Source organism: Hippocampus comes, unplaced genomic scaffold, assembly GCF_001891065.2.
Source record: "Hippocampus comes isolate QL1 unplaced genomic scaffold, H_comes_QL1_v1.1 scaffold246, whole genome shotgun sequence".
Classification (NCBI taxonomy): domain Eukaryota; kingdom Metazoa; phylum Chordata; class Actinopteri; order Syngnathiformes; family Syngnathidae; genus Hippocampus; species Hippocampus comes.
Genome location: NW_017806220.1, coordinates 367,446 through 391,382, shown reverse-complemented (window position 1 = coordinate 391,382; position 23,937 = coordinate 367,446). Strand labels below are relative to the sequence as shown.

General features: G+C 44.9%; 2 protein-coding genes across 3 annotated transcripts in view; one reads left to right on the top strand and one right to left on the bottom strand.

The window, feature by feature from the left end:
• The window catches only part of col4a6 (collagen, type IV, alpha 6), a 58,845-nt gene extending 38,482 nt beyond the window's left edge, over positions 1-20,363 (bottom strand). Inside the window, exons 1-3 of the mRNA XM_019856092.1 lie at positions 20,216-20,363; positions 19,945-20,053; positions 19,746-19,791 (exon numbers count right to left, since the gene is read on the bottom strand). Coding sequence (XP_019711651.1) covers positions 19,746-19,791; positions 19,945-19,955 — 57 coding nt within the window. The 5' untranslated portion in view covers positions 19,956-20,053; positions 20,216-20,363. The remainder of the gene's footprint in view (positions 1-19,745; positions 19,792-19,944; positions 20,054-20,215) is intronic.
• Positions 20,364-21,519: 1,156 nt separating this feature from the next.
• col4a5 (collagen, type IV, alpha 5 (Alport syndrome)) overlaps positions 21,520-23,937 on the top strand; it is a 27,922-nt gene continuing 25,504 nt past the window's right edge. Inside the window, exon 1 of one of the 2 annotated variants that reach the window (XM_019856090.1) lies at positions 21,520-21,920. In XM_019856090.1, the coding sequence (XP_019711649.1) occupies positions 21,831-21,920 (90 nt within the window). In that variant the 5' untranslated portion in view covers positions 21,520-21,830. The remainder of the gene's footprint in view (positions 21,921-23,937) is intronic. The other variant, XM_019856091.1, reaches the window with a different exon arrangement.

Genomic DNA, 23,937 nt, shown 5'->3' with positions numbered 1-23,937 from the left:
TAGAAAGAGAGAGAGAGAGAGAGAGAGAGAGAGAGAGAGAGAGAGAGAGAGAGAGATATCTATATATCTATCTATCTATATCGATATCTATATCTATCTATCTATAGATAGATACATACATACAGATATCGATATCGATATAGATAGATATATACTGTATATTGCCACAAGCCTGGCCTTGTCGCAGATGAGGGAATGCAATTAGACTCCGAGAAGACGATGCATTTTGACAATCCATTTATCCACGCATCATCTTTTGAATGATGAGCTCCTCTTAAAACACAGGGGCATCTTCCAGCATCTTCTGACTTGCGTGAGCGTTCAACAAGTTGAAGCTCCTGCAGGCTAAACGGAGGCAGGAAGAGTGCAGGTCATATCCTGTCTGCGTGTACTCATTTCCCGACACAGGTGCGCTTGTTTTTACCCAAGCAAATATTACCTTGCAACTGTTTTATTAAAGCAAGAATGTCGGATATTCCCTCGTGCTTTTTGTTCTTTTCCCCGTGTACCTGTCGCAGTTACACAATGTCGGAGCATCTGCGAAATACCTTGTAGGCTTTGTTTTCTTTTTTTTTCCCCTCCGGGGTTCCTTTTGCATGACTGACATTTCACCATGTCAGACTTGCCTCGCTGAAGCTCAAACCCAACTGACCCTTGCCAGTATTGCCCCCACAAGATGTCCCTTCTGTTCCAGTTTTACGGCGTTGCCGTTCAATTCAATCGTGCACTCGCAAGAATGCGCTGCAGAGAGCGTGAGTCGATGCTTGTGCCAATGTTGGGCAACACCGGTGAACTTTTAACCGCGAGCGTATTTTCATTCGCCCCATTAAGTCAATATGCTACATGCCAACGCAGAAGAGGAATCAGAACACTCTGGCACGCACATGACAATGTCCTCAATGTCTTCGACGAACCGTGTTAGGAAATAGCGTGCATCAAACCGTTTGATTTTGTCTCACAAAAGTCCGCTAGCTTAATGCTAACATGTAATGTAAAACAGCATTGATGGGCTTACAGAAATTAGAACATAGATGTTATTTCAGCCACCTGCTGGTTTCACATTTCTTTTTCTCAAATCAAAACTATGGACTTGCCTTCATACTTTAAAAACACGATCGCTTGAAAATATAGCGGGGTGGGGGGAGTCGTTGGGCACAAACAATGAACTGTGTCATGGCGGGGGTTTACTGCACTCTGCATTTATTTGGCATGAGCTAACTCAACCTGAATTCTGGTCATGGCATCACTTCCACGCTGATGTCAGGGTCCTTCCAGCGCAGGGCAGAAATAAAAGACAAGCGACGAGTGGGGGTGGAGAGTAACAAAGGAAAAGGGTCGCAGCGGGCGGCGGGGAGGGGGCGACGGTTGCCGATCGGGAACCCCTTGATAATTTACGGCTTTTCATAGTGATGCAAAAAGGTCAATAAATTGAGTTGATGTGAGGCCTTTTGACTCGCTCCCACGTGAATGCACACGCAGGAACGCTTCATATGGGCTGCACACTAGAGGGCAGCCACATTGTGTGTGTAAATGTGTGTGTCGAGGGTCGGGGGGGGGGGGCCAGTGGGGGGCCCATCCATGACCTTTTCAGATAAAGACTCTGAACAAGACACTGCAAGATATACAACTGGTATTTTCTTTTAAGACTGCACCCCTCATAGCGCTTGGACCTGCTGTCTACTTCCGGTTTGTCTGACTCTGTCGTTTTTTTTTTTGCCGCTTGTCAGAAAAAGAAAGGCCTTTTCAACATTTTGTTGGCCTGAGTTCAAACCAAAAAAATGCATGAGGTATGAAAGAAGCGCGGCTATTTTTGTTCTCCATTTGTACTTTTCCATCGTTTTTCTTGCCAATTAATGTGCGTCATGCTAGATCCCTTATTGGTTGAAATAAATGGCGCACGATTAGACTGTGAAACAGTCATGTGTAGTCTGAAAACAGTAAAATCGAGTTTTATTGAGACTGGAAAAATGACCAGATGCCGTCACGTGGTGTCAGCGAAGCTTCGGGGCAGAAATTTTGTGTCAACAAGTTTTTGGTGGTTTAGACAGGAGAATTGAACCTTTTTCTTCCATATGCGTGTTCCTCACCAACGGACTACAGTTGTTTCTTTACGTTCAAACTCCACTTGTCGCAATCCCACGTGACATCATGCGCGCTGTGATCGCGAGATTACATTTTTAGACATCGATGATCACGGCGCCCTCAAACTGCTCGTTGGAGATTTCAGTGCTCATCTTTACCATAGTCCACTGTGGGGGGTCTCTCTCGCACATATGTGTGCGGCTAACAAAAGGGCGGCTGGGTGTTTCGCCAAACGTTCGACAGCGTGTCGCCACAAAATGAAGTGAGATGGATGGCAACCTGTTGCAGAATTTTACTGCAACAGGTTTCCCCCCCCCCCCCACACACACACAGACCCTTTGAGGTAGGTTTTAAACAGAGCAGTCCCCAGACACCACTTTGCTCCATGTAAGGGGCTTAAGGGGCCCCGGGAGAGCTGTTTAAACCTGGTGACTTTGTAGGTCAGAGGCCTGCTGGTGGCTGCGCTGACCACATTGCCCAATGCTCATTTAAGCGCGGAATAAAGCAACATGGTGAATAAAAAAATGGAACATACAGTCAATGACGTGGCGAAAGGCAGCCATCTCCATGAGGTACATTCCCCTAATCTGCGGCCACTGTTTGGAGTAAGCAAAGTGATGAAAAGAAACTAAAAGCATCTCACATTTCTGTTTTTTTTCCGTTTTTTTTTTTTTTTTCTCCCAAGTTAGCATTTACTCTGGAAGCCCGATATCGGGTTGCACGGCAATATGGGCACAGCCTCTGAAAGCTTCACCGTTAGATTTCAGGCTCTGGGGCTGCATGGATGCCTTTAGCATTAGCCGCCCAGGTAGAGTTACAGCTATGAATTAGCTCAACATCAAGTCGGACGGGAAGCTTGAATGGCCGCATTGTGAACATACGAGAGGCTCGGGCATTGTGAGGACTGAGGTCCCCCAAAACAAAGGCCGATACCGATGACTTAGGCGGTGTCAAGTTGCTTTCAATCTTTTTTTTTTTTTTTAAATGTGAACTAGCCATGAGAAGATTCATGAATTCTACACAATGGCTCAAATTGCAAGATACGTACCGTGTTATTTGCATGCAAAAATATCAAAATGTGTTTTATGGGCGACAACTTGTTTTGCCGTGCAGGTGAAAAGCCTCACGGGAGCAAAGGTGTGCAGCGTGTGGGCGGATACACCGAGACCACCTGAGAAGAAAGCGGATGGCTGCCAGATTTCGCTTGTGTCATTTAGCGTTTGGATTTTGGAAGGTTTTTTTTTTTTTTTTGTTGGTTTTATTTTTTTGAGGGGGGTTGCACAAGCTCAGCACTTGTCAAAGCATGTTCATCCCCTTAATGTGAACCTGCGCACGTTCAACATCACAATCTTTCCCAGCTGCTCTTTTCCTTACTTTTTATCAACGACACCGACAGGATGTCCAAAGTCAAGAAAATCAGGAATCGGTGCCTTCTTTGCAGCCATCTGCGGTCACTCCAAGATGTGTAAAAGTGAGCGATTTGAGAATGTTTCTTTTTTCTCGGCTGTTTTCTGAGGAGGATAGTTTCCAAATGGGCACTAATTAAGTTCATGTGGCCATGGCATGCTAAATCAGATCACATTTTTGTCCCCCCCCCACACATCCTCGCTTTTCTCTTCTGCCTGTGACGTGTGTGCACTCACGGCCTACAACGAGGCGCTCTCAAGCGGCCACATCAATGTGAAGCTGTTCCAACTGTTACGTCAGACTGTATTTTTTTTTTTTTTAACACCCTCACGGTAATCTGCCTTTCCTCTTCACGAGAAGTACGTATTCACTGCGGACAATGAGGCGTTCTAAGGCGGCTACTTGAAGGATGCATTTTCAGGGGACATGCAAAGCATGCTGGCTAACTGCATGCCACATTTGCACCAAATAACAACCGACTGAAGGGAAGGCTCAAGTTGTTCGGGCACGGGGAACTCGGGCCGGACCAGAGATTTTAGCCGGAAAACTGAAATCGTGAAGGCTTTATCGTCACAATGAGGAATATTAAGTTCTCAATCTTTTGCGAGTTTTAAGCCATTATCCTCAATAATAGACAATATTTATCGGAACAAATATGTGAAAGTGATAAGATCTCTAATTGTGTTTAAAAACGTTTAAAGCACGTGGGTGAAATAAAAAAAAAAAAAAATAACTATTGCGAGTGGGTCTGGAAAATAGACCCCACAATAAACAAGGATTCACTGCACAGGCAAAGATTTAAGATTCTCGGTGTGTGGCATTGTATCACCGAAGGTAAAATTCATCCGACAAACAAGCTTGGCATATTTTACAGCAAGATAAAAGGATTTGGAAATGAGAAAAGAGAAAAGGAGAAGTGATGGGAAAAGATGATCAGGATAACACATCTTGAGCTGTTTTGCTATCTTTGCAGGGCTTGTGTCAACCTGCGGCGCGGTGCGCAGGGGGCGCCCGCTGAATGAGGAGCATGGACAGCTCAAGGCTCACCTTGACGTGAGCACATGTCAACGCAGGGCTGGCAGATTGGGAATGTATGGAAATTCCTGTCAGGGCTAGCCATTATGTATCTGCGGGCTTAAAAGAGCCTGCCGGCCTTATCGTCACATAATTCGGAGCTTCTAGGAATGAGGAGGGGGGGAAAAAAAAGACAAGATGGAATGCTACGACTGCGTAGCAAGTGTAAGTGTTGTAGGTGGAAAACCACCTGCCTGGGTCCAAGCACCGAAATGTCTACACTGCTGGCTGAGAAGGTCGCAAATGCTCCAAAATTCCCACAGGCGTAATCCTTTTTGACCTCCAAGAGTGGAGGCTACTATCGGTCACTAACCGATTGGTGTAATGACCAGAGTTTCCATTATTTTTGTCCACACAGTTTAAACGTGTGGGCGTGCCGCCGAGTGATTCACAAGTGCAGACGTTCATTAAAACGGCGCCTCGGTATTCTTTCACTTTGAGGCAGGTCAGAGCGAGAATCGCTTCAAATAATTGGCCGGCTCTTCTTCAACTTAATCTCCGGATTTCCAAGAATTCCCCAAAGGAGTTGTCGCTTTTCTACTCGGAAGAGAAGGTGTACAACTCGTACAAAGTGGGAGTCTCAGAGTCTGATCAACAAAAACTCGACTTCACTGCCGCTCTTAGTTTTAAAATAGCCGAGACGGAGTGACAGTGGCCTCCTCGGGGAGGAGTGTCGGGTTCTGTGTGACTCATCCGAGTTGAGGGAAGGTAAATCCCGGCACAAATATTAATTACAAGTCTAATTTGGAAAGACAGACACATGAAGGCGTCGGAGCAAATATCCCCCGTCGGAATAACATCACCCCGCCCGCCCCCCATTTAAATCGGTTTCGGCTTGACTGGCAACGTGCAGAAATGTTTTAGGATTTGCCTGACACGTCTGCCGGTGTCCAACACCCAAAATAAGATTGCAGTCAAAAGTCAAAGGCTGCTACGGTTTCCTTGTCGGTGTCCACAAACAAGAACAGAAGTTGTCGGAAGGAAATGAATGACTACACCAAAAGAATCTGAAATATTGTATCTTGAACAAATACAGTCGAGCCCACGAAAGAATTCCAGTGAGTTGCGGTGTTTGACTGTGCTTCAACTGTAAAACGCTCTGTTTCTCTCTGAAGGCAAGGGGTGAAATTAATTAAACATCTTTTGTGGAGAGCAAAAAGGCGAGTCGGACAATCGCCAGCTTAGGCCAAGAAGCCGACATGTGTTTATAGGTTGAGGAATGTATGTGGAGTCTATGGGACATGTCAAGCCACAAAACACAGTGAATAGTGTTGACATGCCCTCCCCTACCTGAGCCAACCATGCACCAAGTACACCCCCAACGCCCTCCATGGCCCCCCTACGCCCTCCATCTTCTCTTTTGTCCTCACATTCCTCCCATCACAAGTAGAGTACAGCTCCGGGCGGCCAAGCTTGAAAAGCTACGAGCCCTCTGCCCCTTCGCTCTTGTGAATGAATGAAGAAAACCTGCATGGGACTGATAGTAATCAAAACACATTTTTTGGGATGATCTACTTCTCTGGAGGAAGCACCAGAAAGAACCACTGCTGTATTGCGGTTCATCGCTCGCATCTTTGATGATTCGGTGATTGATTTTTATGTGGGTTTTACGTTTTTTTTCGCTTTTTACAAAACGTGAGTGGGCCTGGTACGTATCCCAAGCGATAAGTGAGGCTCCACTGTACTCATTTTTACTGTAAAGCATCAACAATGCGTCGTCGACGGCAGTCGAGGAAACCATGAGAACGGCTCACAGGCTCAACCAATCGAGTGTGTCACGACACTTAACGTCCTCCGACCGGCTCCGTTGCAACTTTATTTGTACACCTCTGTTTACTAAGGCATCCGTCACTGTGACATGCATTTGCATTCCGCAGGTAAACTTACAGTATATACAAAGCCCTGCGCTGTGTCTCCACCTCAGGTTTGCGCGACCTTCGAACCGCTCTGGGATGCGGCGACTTCTTGGAAACTTCCAGTAACAGACTGGACCACCAAGCAGCCAATGGGGAGGGACAAGCGGTGCGCGTCTGTTTTCACACTGAGCACGTGTGAGATTGCAGAGACCGACACAACTCATTTGTCTAGACGGACAGCGAATTCTGCGGTGGGCAGGGAGGCCACGCAGACGATGGAGCGCTTCTGAATTGTGCAGAGACATGTATTTTGTCAAAAGAAAAGCAGGGACTTAACCGAGCTTTACACAGCTTGCAGGCGTCGTGGCTTCTCACAAATACCCAGCAGGAATCGTGCCCAAACAAGCCACCTGTTGTCAGTTCCATTGACTCGCTCTAGAACACAGGAAAGCACCGAGCTGAAGAAGGGGCAAGGTGGGGAGGATGTGATGAGTCCTCATTTGGGATCAGCCTGCCTTGAGACAACAAGTCCGCAGAGAGCCCAAAGGCAGTGATCATATTTTCAAAGGGCGAGGAGTGCAAGGATCGGAACCACTTAAGTGGTTGATCAGAGGAGGAACGAGAGAGGGGCGGTGTCCCGGGTGGATGGACACTCCAGGCTTAACCATAATGAACAAAGGAGGGTTACGCTCAAAGAATCGAGATGAAGAAAGACAAGCAAATTAGGGAGCGCTTATGTATTCATTGTAACCTACTTGATCCACGTCGCCACCCTGTGGTCGCTCTCTGCTCACCATGCGTACCACCACCCGCAGATCCCTTCATTCCCAAACTGCGTAACTACTTATGGTTGTATCTTTTCATGTTTTTTTTTAAATTGATATTCATTTTTTTCAATCGTGCCTGATCACACGAAATGCATTGACTCGATATGCAAATGTCCCGCCAGAAATGTCGTGCACGCATTTGGTCTGAAGGTAGCAAAAACACTGTCTCAACTGGATCTGCAGCAGAGGAGCCACCTGATTGGATGAATTCGCCATGAAGATCCTGGGGCGTCCAGGTGCACTGATCAGAATTAGGATTAGGATATACTGTATATATACACACACCATACCTGCCTTCACTCAATTGGCCCTCCTCCTAGTTTCCCTTTGCTGCCTCTCTTGGGTGTTAAAAAAGATACAACTAATGCGATGAGCCCTCTCCCACCTCTGAGCAGCCCGACCTTTCACCTTTACTGCGGAGAGGTTGGGATGAGTGGATGGAATGGAATGCTCTCCGACGGGCGCCGGGAGACAAGTCGAGCCGGCCAGTAAATGTGCAACTTTGCTTGGGTTTAAAACTTGCTACTCAAGGCACGCAAGCATTCAACGTTGAGGTGAACATTAACTATCCGAGTTTGTTGTTGGACGGAGGAGAAATCCGCACCGAGAGGGAGCGATGAGGTCATACGGTGACCTTGAGCTCTCACTGAGAAACATGGGAAAAACCCCAGAAGGATACGGTGGCGCTTTGCTTTAATTTGCCTGTAAAAATTATTTATGGTGGCAAGAGGCGACATCTACATTTTCTTTCCGTCGTTGTTCCGTCGAGGTATTGTGCTTTTCTTTTTTTTTTTTAAATCATGGGCTATCAGTCTCCAACGTTCCTTCAAACCTCATTCCCTAAAGCCAATCTAAAATTAAATCCACATTTCACACACACAGGCCTTCAGGCGAGCAGGAAAAGGTCAGTCCGTGACCCTTTCTGGAGGTCAGAAGACTGTTTCAACCTTCTTTAGGTGGCTTGATTTAAGTCACCCGTCTATGCGTGGACACGCCACGGCCTCGCATTGTCGCCTTTATCTCACCTTTTCGTTGCCCTACGCTTGGACTTCTTCAGTGCCCATTTCAGAGATCAGGTTTGGACAAGACGGCTTGAGGTGACTCTTTAAAAGACAGTTGAAAAGTTGCATATTCTTTCAAAAATAAATAAAAGCCTTTCGGCAAGCCTGGAACTGTCGCTCTCCCTCTTGGAATATTTAAAAGATTACAGTGAACACTGCTGAATTGTTGAATTTTAAGCGAGAATCTTTATATGTTTTTTAAGGGGTTGATTCAGGTCATGTTGTGCTACATCATGCCAGACAACACAAACTAAGGTCTCTTGGAAGAAATAAAGCATAATTAACAGTCAGAAAATAAACAGAGAAGCTTCCGGACTAACACTGACGCCCCAAAAGTTATCGCCGTTTCTAAAGACCAGAAATCATTTACATCTGTGAGAACTGTTGTATTCTCTATTTGTATGTGTGCTAAAGTAGCACTTTTTATTTAATCGCCTAGGAAATCTATGATAACTTTCATTAGCCTCTCAATGGCGTTTTACATTATACTGTAGCGGTAAGCTAATGGACCTTTGTTCGGACAAAAAGACACGGTGTGGTTGAAATATACACGTACCTAACTGGAGTTTCTCCTTTTTATTGGCGGCACTTCGGATACCTGCCTGTCACCTTTGACCAGGTCAGCTTTTCCCATTGACCCCCAGAGCTTGTTTCCCACAGCAAAGAATTGATGAGCTATCGAGTATTTGAGATATATGAGGCACCGCTAGGCGAGTGACATCTGCTGAGGGATAAAAGGGTTAAAAATTGGATTATTTGGGGTGGGCGGGGAGGGGGCAAAGAGGAGGCACAGACAGGTGTGTGACCCCTCCAAGAAGCAGGAAGGAGGGGGCGGCTGGGCAGGAGAGCAAAGGGGAGCGGGTGGGGCGGTTGCTATAGCGATGAGATGGAATGTTCATGTCGCCCCTGGCAATGGATCATTAGCTATTACCCTTCACATGCTGACGGGTCCTAAGCCTAGACCTGTCCCCCATTCAAACTGTCACAGATTCCAAGAACCTGCTGTCATCTGGAATGCCGGTGGGGTCGGGAATGCCTGAAAATTCCATCAGGACACGGCGCACCGCTCATCTGTAGCACTTTTTCAAAAATCATTCAAATAATACAATGTTCCTTCAGTAGACTTCAACCTCAAATAAGTTACAGCACGTCTGTAAAGTCACCTTGAATTTTTTTGTTCTTCTCCCGGGGCGAATGTGTACATTGTCGTGACATGTGCACTTAATACGCTTAAAAATGTGTACTAAACAATCCAAACAGATGGTCACCGATGTCTGTCGGCGTTGTTTACATCACTGTCTCCATAAAAAAAAAAATGAGGAAACAGCTGATACGCGTCTGGTCCAGTTTTGGGAAAGCAATATAAGCAAGCCGGATTGTTATCATAAGGAGAGGCTCAGGCACACTTTACATACATCTTCATTCAATTTCAAACATATGCTGGAATCAGCTAGATGTACCGTATTTGCTTCCTTGCACAAACAATGTCAAGGACAATACTGGAATTCTTGCAAAATCCTCGACTTAAAAGACAGATGCTTGCAAACTCTCGGAGCAAATAAAGGGCAAGCAAACTCGTTCATTTTTATCCTTGCTTAGCTCACATACAATGGTCCAGAATCTGCTTGCAGACATGCCGGGGGTTCACAATTTCCAAAAGCTGAAACTGGGTGACAGCAAAACTTAACTGAGCTGAACACACACAGTCAGTCAGTATTGAAGCCCACCCCCACCACCCCACCTTGCTTGTGAATGAGCAAGTGGGCTATTTTTGGAACAAGAGGAGCCTGCTGGACAACAACAACAAGAGGGGGAAAATTATAGAACAACTCAAGTTACAAAAAAGGCGGGAATTTCTATCATCATATCACCTTAAACCCAATAATACGGACAAATGCAAAGTAACGGCTGCGAGAGTCTGTTTTTTTTTTTTTTTAAACAATGGTACTACACCACATGCCACCGAGTCTCCCTCATTAATGGGCATTTGGCGCCGTGGTGGGCATGACGGAAGCAAGCCAGAGGAAGAGCAGAGAGGCCCTTGGTTTCCATAATGAATGGCGGCAGAAGGGAACGGTGCCAGGTAGGGCCACGACACCTTTAAATAAAAACTGTCACTCAAAACGTTAATAAAAGTGTCTCAATTATTCTTCCCGTGTCAACTCAAGTGCAAATATGAGGGCACTGGGTTCAGACATGTACTGTTAAGATATTTACATGCCTTACGTGGCAATTCCAGGAAAGCGAATTAGCAAGCAAAACTGTTTCAATTCTTGACAAAGCCCTTTGAATACGTTTGGTGTTTTAAGGAGATTGGACACAAAATGGAGGCCTTTGTTGCTCGATATAACGTAGCTGCCTCCGGTTGCCGTTCAATGGCAGTCGGAGAAATGTGTTTGGATTCCAGCCAAAGGCAGGTTAAGGCAGCGGTGTGACCCAGTCCCTTCCTCGTACAGTACAGAAACAGCTCTTATTAAAGTAATACATGATACAAGTTTGAACACCGATTTGGGAAAGGTGTCAGTTTGTGTCTTAATCCATCGCAGTGCAGTGTTTAATACATCCATTTGCCAAACCGCTTCTCCACACGAGGGTTGCATGCGTACCAGAGTCGAGTCTTCGGGCGATAGGTGTGGTACACCTCAAACTGGTCGCCAGCCAATCACAGGGCACAAGTAACCAACAACCATTCCCACTTGCAGTCACACCGACGGACAATTCAGAGTTTTTAATTCACCTAACCCTGCGCGTTTTTAGAACGTGTGAGGAAACCAGAGCACCCGGAGAAAACCCACGCAGGCACAGGGAGAACATGCAAACTCCACACAGGAAGGCCGGCATCCAGATTCGAACCCATGACTTCGACACTGTGCGGCGGGTGTGCTAACTTGTCGACCACCATGCTGCCAGTATTTGAAATGCAAATGGGAATTTGAGTAGGACTGAATGGAACAGTCCTAAAATGGTTCAGGTCCTACTTGTAAGAAAATGATTTATTTTGTTACCATTAGAAAGTTTGAATTTGATCAAATGATCATGATGTGAGGTCCTTTAAGGGTCCGTCCTTGGACCTCTTGGATTCAGCCTGTATATGCTACTATTCTTCAGAACGCAAATGATGGTTATCCTGGTTCTACAGATGATACACAGCTATATCTATCGACGTCCCTAAATGACACCAGTTCAGTGAAGGAGCTGTTGTGTCACTGTCTGAAGTAAATTGTTAACTAGATGAAACGATATTCCCGTCAACTAAAGCAAAAACAAAACTGAGGTGAGTGTTGTTGGCTACAGAGAACAGAGCATTACTGTTAATCAACACCTCAAGACACTGTCTTAAAAAGCCAAAGACCTGGTCCGAAACCAGGGGTGCATAGAGACTCCGATCTGACTTTCAGCAGTCCTTTGGAATCAATCACTAAAACAGCCTTTTACCAGTTGAAAAAACACATCCGGATGGAAGGCTTCCATGTTCCAAGCAGATCAGTAGAAGCTTATCCATGCTTTTGAATTTGAATGGTCTTCTGACTGGACTCCCTCAAAAGAGCTTCAGCTCTTCATCAAATCAGCTGCAGCTCATTCACAACACTGCACTTTGGGATTGGACCAGAGCAAAGAGATCAGCGCACATGACTCTGATCCTTTTGGCTTTCCAGTGGCTCCCAGTCAGCTGTACAATAGATTTGGAAATCCTGCTACTGGTCGACAAATCTCTCAATCATTTAGGTCCTGAATGCATTGAAGAAATGTCAGTAGACTCGGGTCATTTAGTGGAGCCCAGAGTTCAAAGCGTACATGGTGAAGAATCTGGTATGCTGCATGCAAATGCAATAAACTGCCAACAGGCGTGAAGTCAGCCCCAAGTGTAAATGCTTTTCAGTACAGGTTTAAACATGACGCTTTTTTTCCCACATTACGTTTCAAGTTCTTTTTAAAGAATCTTGTTCTTGCACTGTATGTTCTGTCAGTTATTTTAGAAAGCTACTTTGATGGATTTAATTGACTTTTAAATGCCTTTGACTCTTGTTTATAAATGCTTTTAAATGTTGTACTTTTAATTGCTGCACGTGAAGCACATTGAGTTATCTTGTCTATGAAATGCACGATATAAATAAATCTGCTTTGTCTTGCCTTGCCTAGTAAACACGATTCTGCGTCGCTGTGAGAGTTGCTGGGAATCGCACGCCTAATCAATCAATCAAAGCCTCAATTACAGTACACGGATGCTTGGATTAAAAAGCAAAGCCTGATAAATAAAGAATTCCTGTCCTGGATGAAGACTGGGTTCAAGCCAGGGTGTGGGTGATGGCGTCATCTGGCACCTGACTGACTCATGTGGTGGTTTGCCCTGTGGAAAGGACTCAAAGACGAATTGGGAAGTCTTTTTATTTATGGATAAAGACCACGGAGACGAACAGCCAGGAGAACCCGTCGACACTGCAATGAAAAGTCCCACATTTGCTGCACGAATCATTTTTTTGTAAGAACAAGACTCGCGCAACAAGTCCTCGCGTGCATGAGTGCATTTCATATGCAGCCAAAAAAATTAAAATCCACAGGTTATTCCCTTCATGTCCGCAATATGTTGTGGCACTTCTGTAGCCCGAGGCTGCGTTTCGTTCACATCATTTACTTTGGCCGCTGCCACGTAAAGTTATTACAAAATAAGGTCCAGAAAAACAAACATAAGTAAGGTGGAGAAGAAAAAAAAAATCCAATAAAGGTATAAAATGCACCCAAATTCCATCACTCACGCAAAGCATTGACCTGGAGGCGAAGGTGGGCAGCCATGGATGAGATCATCTGGCTAAGCTGAAGAGGTGGCGAGATGGCGCGCCCGAGATCCAAGTCAATAGGGAGTTGAGAAGTGGACAACAAAGAGTGGCGTAATTTTGGTGCCGTTGTTACGACTGGAGAAATAAGCACAATTATGAAGGCTTTCATTTTCATGCGGCGGGGCGCTAATCGAACTGGAGCTACGCGTTTGTTGGTGTGGAATGAATTTACACTGTCAAGCAAATATGTCATGTCCACCCTCTTCAAACATCATGACCTCAAAAGATTAATGCTGCTTGAAAATCAACGCAACTGCAGACAAACACTCACATGCACCCACAAGCTAAGAGTGTGTGTGTGTGTGGGGGGGGGACCGACAGGCAGACAAAAGAAGATGTGTTCCCTCTGCACAGGCATGCACATGGTAATTGGAAGGGGGGAAAAAGTCTATTGCCAAAGTAATGATGGGGAGGGTGACGTGAGAAAGAGAAGAGTAGCGCTAAACATGTATCCTACACTCACAACATTTTTCAAGGTAAGTGACTGTAAACGCCAGCTGACGCTACGTGCAATGAGGTCAACAAAGTCATGCACGCAAACCCCAAAATAGTTGCTGGAAAATGAGTTGCAATATGACAAAGATTTCCCCCAAAATGAAATTCTGTCAGAATGACAAGTCTGGTTGGAACCGCGACTTCAACCTGAAGACAATCATCAAGAATTTTGAAATTGGAATGATTGGTCCTGGCGAAGTTGAGTTTTTTTGAGTTGGAAAGAGATTTTAGAGTGATATTGCCAATAAAAAAATGGCCCAAATGCCTACAAATGATAGTAAAATAGTATCATTTCGTTCTCAAGATATTTCCTCAATTGGCTGACAAGTTTCAAAGTTTAAATTTCTACCAGCGCGTTGTAGTGGGTTGAAATTCCAAAGGGGGTCTCCAAATTGATGGCTCTAAATGACCGCGGCATTTCACATGATGTCACTTGTCCTAAAAAAACAGACTTAACACAAATGGAACATTGTTCGTAAAAAGAACAGTCGTGTACTTTACTAATCAATTGTTGTTTTTGTAATTTTTTCTGTTACCGAGGATTTGAGAGACATTTGTTTGGAGACATTTATTTGTTTGGTTGTTGTTGTTTTTTTTTGGGGGGGGGCACTTACTTTTATTAGTCACTTTTTGTAGAGGATATATGCCTGTGAGTGTTGTAATCTGCCTACCAAGGTTACTATACGAAACGGAACCTAATAAAATAGCTATGAATAAAATGTTAAAAAACATTTTCATGAACGAAACAAAACAAAAACAAAAATGCTCTTTAAAAAAATATAAATGAACTGACCTCACCTTTATCAAACTAACCATAGTTGTGGCGAATATATCCTTCGTTTTAATCTTAAGACTTTCGGGGGTTCATTTCAAATGTATTCATTTTGCTTTTTGCTATACGTCCATGCAGAATAAGGAAGATCAAAGAGAACTTACTTTACTTTATTGCACAACACTTGGTGACTTTTTTTTTTTTTTTAATCTTGCACTCAACAATTACCGGTACCCTAATAATAAAAAAAGAAAGTAAGACAAAAACTATTAAAAAACTAAACTGAAATGAAGCAATTCTGAAAAACTAAAAACTCATTCAAACAAACTTGCTCTAAAAACCCTACCTGACTGACTACATGCATTGCTCACTGTTTATGTTGAAATACTCGTCGCTTCAAAAACCACCGCAGTCAATGCGAAGTTTTAGCACGTCAATAGTATTTCCCATCGTGTGCTAGCATGAAACGAGCAGGGCCGTTCTTAAGGCAATATAGTTTGGACGCTTTAAATTATACAATATGCATTTTTGAGATGAAATACCAAACAAATGAGGGGGGAAAAAAAAAAGATGAAATCCTTCAGTGGAAACAGGCCCGAGGGAGCATACGGCTTGAAACGGGAGCAAACGGGCACGTCCAACAAGCTACGACAGCACCTGCAGCCTGCACCCAGCCTTCCAGACGGTACCCAACCTCAGCTTCTCACTCACAAGTTCACCAACACCCAAAAGGGCCCGCAGATAGCGTTGCCGTTTTTAGGACTTCAATGGCTTGTTAGCTTCCCCACTCCTCCTCTGTATCATCTCCCTTTCAGTCAAGACAAAAAAAAAAAAAAAAAAAAACCCTTGCGATAAACAAATCTGGAGAGCGGGCAAGCGGAATGTTAAGCGGTCGTCACGGCCACAAGCCTCGGCTGTCTTTGTGCTCGAGTGACCTCCAACCTCTGGAGCTCACCGCAACCAATTGGGGGAGAAATTGACAGCGTGTGCTTGGTAAGAAAAAATAAATAAGGGAGAGGGAGTGGGTCTAATATGAGAACGTGATCACGCTAGCTTTTGCTGGAAGGATATGGAATGATGAAACTCAACTCCATGTTTGCTTTGGCATTTAACGGCGGGATGAATTTGATTCCTCGGTTACAATGTCACACAAAAACAACATCATCGAGACTGATCACACACAGGGCCAATCATCCTTATCAAAAGAATAACTTTCACACAATGGGCTTGATTTACCAAGATCTCTAACTTTCGTGTTGGCTCGTGTACTCTTCGTGGGCGTGTTGCGCATGATTTACGAAGAATGCCATCTTTTCCTAAAATCCCAAATAGGAGCTAAATGGCGCACTCACTCAGATTGCAGGCGCTGTTGGCAACAGGTGTAAAACAATTTTTTGCGCAAGAAGGGATTTTTTTTCAGGCCATTTTCGATGTTTGGCAGAGACAAATTCCGATAACTGATGAATCAGCCGATGAAGTCATTTAATGCCAAATATTGACTTAAGAAGTCCATTAGAAACAAAACATTCAGTGGCAAGTTTGATGTTTTTGCTGTGGGTCTGACCCGGGTTCTGATGCACTGGCATTTTGAATTGCAAGTACAGTACGGTAGTTTGGGAAGTGGTGACAATTTGTTCCCTTTTTCTCCCGTGATGTTTGAATGTCATTTTCTCCCCAAAAATCGTGTTACAGAAAATTCAAATGATTGCTCCGATAATCTCGAGGCACAAAAGGCAGTGTTGTCAGGTAATACAGCATGACTCCTTCTTGTGACTGGGTCCAAGTCAGCCCTTAGACCATTACAAAGCTCCAAAATTGCAACACTGCATAGACGATGTGTCATCAATAATTTTTGTGCATGTTTTTGTAGCCGCAAACCTTGAGTAAATCAGGCCCAACGTGAGCAAACGCCCAAGCGAATTTGTCAAGAGACAGATTGACGCATAAATGCATGACTTTTGGAAGGCGTCCCAGCACAAAGCACCTCAATGCTGAACCAAAATGGACTAGGAATACAACATAAATAGATTTTTAAAATCAAACAGCTTAATAATATGTCAATTGGATGCAGTTTCTTTGTAGAGGCGGGGAAGGGTCAGGGTGGGTGGCCCCTGACAGTAAACCCATCTTTCATGTTACACACAGGTAATTAAAGGATTTTACATGCACACCACACAGGTCGATTTAGTCAGTGTGTGTCGTTTATCGGTCGCCTGATGCTTTAAAGCCTCAAAGCAATAAACTGTCTGATTGTTTGACTAATCGCACATTAAATCACAATATTTGGAGGGGTGTGAGAACTAAATCCCAACTGGATTATTTTCAAAACGTTTCAAACCTACAGACAAGCTTTGTAAATGGCAACCGTCAAAATGAGGGATGGTGATTTTGAGCAAAAGGAAGGAGGAAGCGCGACGAGGCCGCTCGCAAATTAGACCACAAATCATCCGGTTGTAACTCGCTTGTTCTGTGGAAAACCACCGGAGGGGGCGCGGGGGCGGTTGTCATGATGAGGGGAGCTGAGGGCCAAAGGAAGAAGGTGGTCCGCAAAAGAGGTGTTGGATGTTGGGCGGCTTTGGGTTGGGCACATTTCAAGTGATCCACATCATCACTTGCCGGAATGTCTGGAGCACCTGCAGGAAGAGCCAGACAAGTCTTGCCAAGCTCCGAAAGCATTTGTGAGGAACAGTCAGGAGAGGAGTCTCCAAGTGGGAGAACAACTCCAGATTGTTTTCCACATGGGCTATCAGTAGCATGCTCCAAACTTGTTCAAAAGCGTAATTTCACTTGCCATCGCCTCTGCGTTCCTGTCGTATGCCTCCTCCCCACGCCATTCCTCGTCACCTGTGTGTGATGTCTCCCTTGTGCCAACAGTTGTGGAGGCAGTGCCGCTGCAGACTAGACTTGAGCTCAGACCATGTCCAGAGGTGCCCAACTTACGAGATGGTTTATTCCGTCATTCATGTTGCCAGGCAAAATTTTAGTTCAAAGCCGGTGTACTTACTCAGTTACAGTTACCGAAATAATTTTGAGGATAGACTGCACTCAGTGATTTAAATGCAACACACCTGAGTATTTTTGCGAAGAAACAGTACTTTTACTAAGTTACACCGAGTTATATTCCACGCACAACTTTTATTTTTATCGCTCGCGTGATCTATTTGCTGGATTTCCCACCAGCTAATCGACAAAATGGAATTAGTCGCAGTTCGACCAATCAAACAGAGCCAGGTAGTCACATGACCGCACACAAAGTCTCAAGACAGGCATTTCAGTGGTCACACTGCAAGGAACAGTTCTTTTCTGATCATCCCAAGAAACGGTCACCACGGTTACGAGGCCACCCAATGGACTCTTCCGCCACATATCCACTCAGCCGCCTACACACACTCACGGAACAACAGAGAGGTGACACGTGGGTGGAGTCAATTCCAAGTCAATACGAGAGAGAGAGAGAGAGAGAGAGAGAGAGAGAGAGAGAGAGAGAGAGAGCTCATTACGCCCGTAACACATCGTGATTATCCCCAACATTTAACAAAAATTTCAAAGAGTGGCCTCTGCTACAGCGGGCTTTAGCGTTACCTTCTTTACTCCCGTGCGGGACATGGGAGTCGAGGAGTGTGCCATATTACAGCGACGTATATATGAAGTGGCGATGGCCGATGTGTTTTGCAATTCACATTAGTCCTTGCAACTACGAGCTGCCCTCTGCATCAATGCGTGAGCCGTTAATCATACTTTAGGTCTGTCAGCCAGCTTGCGATGTCGCTGGCTCAGCGCAGGGCCATAACTAGTCATTTGAGCCCAATGCCCTCCCCCTGTACTTTAGTTCAATTTTGGCAAAAGGTGAGTGATGTAATTTACGCCACTTTGCCCTGAATTCAGTTGCAATTATCTGACAGCTTCACTTGGCCTACTAATATTTTGCATCAAACATTTTTATTATTGTTCCTCCATTAAGCGTCTCCAGTTGGTCCAGAATACAGCTGCTCGCCTTTTGACTGGTACTCATAAGAGGGAGCATATAACTCCAATCTGGCATCGCTTCACTGGCTTTCCTATACATTTTAGAGGTCTTTCTCCCTATACATTTTAGATCCTCTTATTTGTTTTCAAATCTTTAAATGGCCTCACCCCACCTTACCCCTCTGAGCTCCTCCACCACTACACACCTGCCCGGTACCTCAGGTCTGCAGACAAGACATTATTAGAGGTACCAAGAACTAAGTGGAGGCTCAGAGGGGATCGAGCCTTTTCCGTTGCTAGTCCCTCTCTGTGGAATGACCTCCCACTGAATGCTCACAATCTTTAAAACTCATCTTGAAACTCATTTTTATTCTTTGGCTTTTGACTCGGCATGACTCAGACTTGATTTTTAGTTTTTCTGCTTTCTAATGTCTTGGTTATTCATTTATTGATTTATTGTTGTATGAATTATTTTTGCTCCATGTAGAGCACTTTGTATTCAGCGGTTGTGGTTTTTAAGTTCTTTATCAATACAGTTGAGTTGATTAGCAACTGTAAAGTGTGAATTTGAAAAAAGAAATGCTAATAGTAAGTATACAATTAGAATTGTTTGAACCTGTCCCACTGAAAATAAAATATAGTTTGCTGCTATGTACAAAGTGAATTTAAGAAATAAAAACGGTTGCTTTCATAAACAAGGAACTCAATAGGCTGTTTATTATGAATTGAAATGTATTAGGTGAAACGCCAGTTTATCAGAATACATGATTATTCTTCACAATTTTTAGTAGATACTCGAATGCCAAAATCATCAACAGTATTTGATCGCAGACCAACATTCAGTCTCCCCATTAAAATGTAACAATAAAACACAAAGAGGCGAGGACTGAGCTGCAGCGTTCTGGTCAGCCAGTGGGCGTGGCTTGAGGAAAAGGGCGCGTCGCCAGGTTCTAAATATTAATGAGCCGGAGGAGGTGACTTGCAAATGAGCTAAAGCGGGCACACTCCAACGTGGACTACTTTTTCAAACATTCATTCCCTTTGGAACAATATTCTTTTTATTTTTTTTGTTTTATTGTGTTTTAAAAGTTAAGCTTCCCCCCCTCCCCGACTCCATTCCGTTTTCCCCTTTCTTTCATACAGTGCAGGTTTAGCGAGATGAATTATCACATGGTTAAAATATTCGCAAATGAGTGTACTTGAAAGTCAAAGCACTGCACCGGACAACCAAGTGTACAATTTCAGCTGAGCACATCGACAACATAATAAACATTCTATGTGCGTCACAATCGAATAAACAGCCCGCGTGTGTATAAAAAAAGAACTCGAGCGGTGGCTCGGGAGCGTGCTAGTAAACAAATGGCACTTACTGCGTGGATTGCACTGACGGCCACGACGACTGCCACCACGCAAACCCTGACAGGGAGAAAGAAGCAGTTTGGGTTAGTTTGGCACAAAAAGTCAACCTGAGCTCGCACGGGGTCGCTGAAGAAAAAGAACACGCATACACCAATTTTTCGGAGACGCTTTGTGCGCGTGTGCGTTTGAAATGCGTAAAACGTAACTTACAGGAGCTTCATCGTGATCCGGTGAGCCGCAGGTTGAAGATTGGACTCCCGAGAGTTCACCAGCTAAGCGCTTGCAACGCGCTCATCGACTTCTCCAAAGATCCTGTCATCTAGCGGCCACACACACACAAACACACAGAGATTTTTTTTTTAAAACAGCCCAAGCGAAGGCCAACGCGGTCGACGCGCTCGTGGCTTGCTTCGGAGCACAGACGCGAAATTCGCGATTCCCTTCCCAAATTCATAAATTTCGAGCTTTTGTCCAAACTCACCAAAGTTTGCACGGCGGGGAAGTCGCTGCCTGCGCTCTCCGTTCGGGCTGTCGCGCTTCAACTCTGCAGGGCTGCCCCGCCAGCCGGGAGAGGAGGGGCCAAGTTGGCCAACACTTGTCATTCGCGAACCCCACTAGCGCTTCTCCTGCAAGACTTTTTTACTGAGTCTTCAACAGGAAACCAGTCACATTCAACAACTACGACAGACATACACACAACCTCTTTGTTATGGATTGCAAATACATTTCCACATAAATTCAAGTATCCCAATTAAGTGCACTGAACATAATATCACCGAAATGCCAATGTCTGACTGGTGGAAATATTGCACTTGGGTGTGTTTTCCAGGCAGGACTTTTAGTCCTTTTTTGAAAAACGGGGATCCGCATGGATCTGTCCTGCGGGCCCTTAAATTTTGACCTATAATAGCCTGGTAAACCTTTGAGTCTTTTTAAGTAAATTTGATATGTGTGTCGGGTGGGGGTGGGGGGGGCGTAATTTAGACATACAGTATCGGCTTTCAAGTCTGTCATTCTTCCAAGTTAACAAATATCAAAAATTGTGTTTTCTCCATGAAAGTGAACGACATATATTTTTAACAGAACCTTTTGGAAGAGTCAGGCTGACTCTCTCCTCCAACATTTTTAAAGGGGGGGGGGAGTCTTTTTGAATGACGGGGTTCCACATGGGTCTTTCCCAGGGTTTCTCATGTTTTCTAATTTGACCTATAATGTTGTATTAGAAACAATGTGGCATTCAAAATACAGACAGGACAATCGTCATAATAATGCAGGCTTGTTTCCGGGATGGCGGCCGAGATTAGGCTGATTTTTAAAAATCAAATTTGTGGGATAAAAGCTTTGGGATTAGTTGGTGGCCCACAGTTGTTGCAGGTAGTAAAACAATGTGATTTAGATTTATTTGAATGTAGTGTGATTTATTATTAATCTCTGGTCTTCTCCACACCTGCCATGTTTGTCTTAAGTGAATATTTAATGTGAAATAAAGTAGGCGGAATGCAACATGTCGGGGCTTACAAGAAAAATAAATGTTTTATTCCAGTCTCCGTTTTGTGCAGCCTGAGGCGTGGGTAGGCGCGCAAGAGCAAGTCACCACTATATCCCTCCGCCCTTGCGGGTCCTAACTTAGTTGCGCTACTTTCCCACTCTAAAATTAGCAACAAAACATTATATTGCTGCTAGGACTATTATAACAATACATGTTTTGATGTAAGATTTTGCAGGAAATTTGACACGAACGTGTAATTCAACACCAGCCTGTTTGAGGAGGCGCCTTCTCAGAGTGAAGGTGCGAGGGGCGATATCAGTGCGCATTTGGAGTGGGAAGTAGATCCGGTCGGGGCAGGTTCTGGAGCGAAATCAGAGAGGGGGACCAGAGGCGCACGGTACCACAGCCAGGACCACTTTGGAGCTTCTGCAACGAGAAGCACGGCAACAGGAGAACCAACCGAGCGCCTCAGTGTTCCGCGTCAGAGCAAGACGCGCAAAAAGTGGAGCGAAGACACGCGCGGCGATGACACGCCAGTAGCGAGGCGCACTTTTCTCAGTCCGAACGCGAGCGGATCCTGTTCGAGTTCCCCGCGTATACGTCCAAGATGAGCAAAGAGGCGAAGAGGCTGCCACGGCTCGCGGTGCCGCTGCTGCTGCTCGCCCTGTGCGCCGCCGTGCAGCGGACAGACTCGGCGGTAAGTTGCGCTTCTCTCCCCCGGGCCACACAAATCACCGCAAATCCGCCGGAGAGCCGCGGAGGAGCGGGGGAATGGTGCCGCCTTGGCCCGGACAGCAGCGGCTCTCCCACGGACACGTTTATAAATAGAGCGGCTGCTTTATAACAAGTGTAACTATACTCGCCTTTTGCTTAGCGCACAACTCCGGTTTTGTGACGTTTCTATTTGCATTTTCTCCAGATGACCAGGAATAAACAGCATGTATATTTTGTTTTGGTGTTAGTCTAGCACTGCTTTTAAATGCAATTAATTGACTGCATTTTCAAGAAGATGAAAATCGATTTTTTTTCTCGTCCTCAACATCACTTTATTTGCATTTATGACATTAATGTCAAATTCGTATTGCAGCTGGAATATTTTACAAAGCGTTTGTGCACACTTCATTTGTTTGCTAGAACCCACCCCCCGCCGCCCCCGCCCCACAACAACCCCCCACGCAGCAGCTTTCTAACATTACCTCTATCATGCACCAGCCTCATGTAATATCCTAACATTAGCAGAATATTAATGCTCATGAATAATTCATAACGAGTGCATACCGATACGGAACGGGCCACGCCCCCGCAACCTCAAGCAGGCGTGTTCATGAAGGGCTTGCATACTTTTTTTTTTTCAACAAAAGGCAGAAGAGAAGGAAGGTGGTAACCTTGGCAACTCTGTTTCGCCTATGGACTGTCAACATAGCTCAAGATTGTAAAGGCACAAATTGAGGGCTGGTACCCGCTATAAACATTAAAAGACATAGGAATTGTTATGGTCGGAAAATGAGCAGATGTTCCCAGAAATGTTACATTTAATTGAGAAAGGAGGCAAGCAATAATTATGGAAAGAAGAGAGGAAATTTAGATGTGTGACTATATGTTAATAACACCAGTGTTCGAAAAACTCACACTCAAGCTGTAAATATGTATGCAAATGTTAAGTGCTGATTTGTACTGAGGTATAAACTAAGTGGCTGCGACTGAAAGGACAAGTGTAAAACTCATGTCTGCCCCACAAGGCTCATGTCCTATAAATTCCTGTGAGCTCACTGAGGCCACCTAGTGGAGCTTTGTGCGCATAACAGTTTTCCTCAGCATTTTGGGGGCATGCCCTCTAACGTTTGCATCTACAGAGGTGTGTGCCTGTTGACGGAAATAGTCAGGAACTTTTAAATGTAGAGACATGCAAGTGCAAGATCAGGCTTAAACGGAGCTTCTCATCCATCTGGGCGTGTGTGTGTGTGTGTGTGTGTGTGTGTGTGTGTGTGTGTGTTTGCACGCACGCAGAGCATCAATCCTCACACAGATATGAATCTCGTCTCAGCCAGGTGAGGGAGTTCAGCAGTAATGCATACTTGGACATTTCCTTTGAACCTGGCGTGCTGTGCAAACTACAAACACACAATTAATTTGAAGCCTGCCTTCCTCTGTGCGCACGCGTTCACACACACACACACACACACACACACACACACACACACACACACACACACACACACACACACACACACGCACACACCCCCACACACACCCCCACACCCACACACACACACACACACACACACACACACGCACGCACACACAAACATGCGTGCATGCGTGCTTCACCTGGACCCCATGGCTGAGCTTTGGTAGCCAAAACAGTCACAGGCTGTGACTTTGCGCTTCACCTAAATCCCTCTTTTTTTTTTTTTTTTAACCTATGTCTTGCTCCCTTCTTTTGTGTTAGCTTGCACGTATGTTAAAACAGTTGTTGTAAAATGCTAATATTGTTCCTGTGGAGTAATTAGCAGTCAAAAGTCAGGGCTAAGCATTGGGGTCACTCCACCTGAAATGTCCCGGATGGACGTCTTCCCCTTTAGAGTAGAAAGGGAAATTCGAACAATTGATGAAGAGAAAAAGAAAAAAAAACAACACACACACACACACACACACACACACACACACACACACACACACACACACACACACACACACACACACACACACACAAA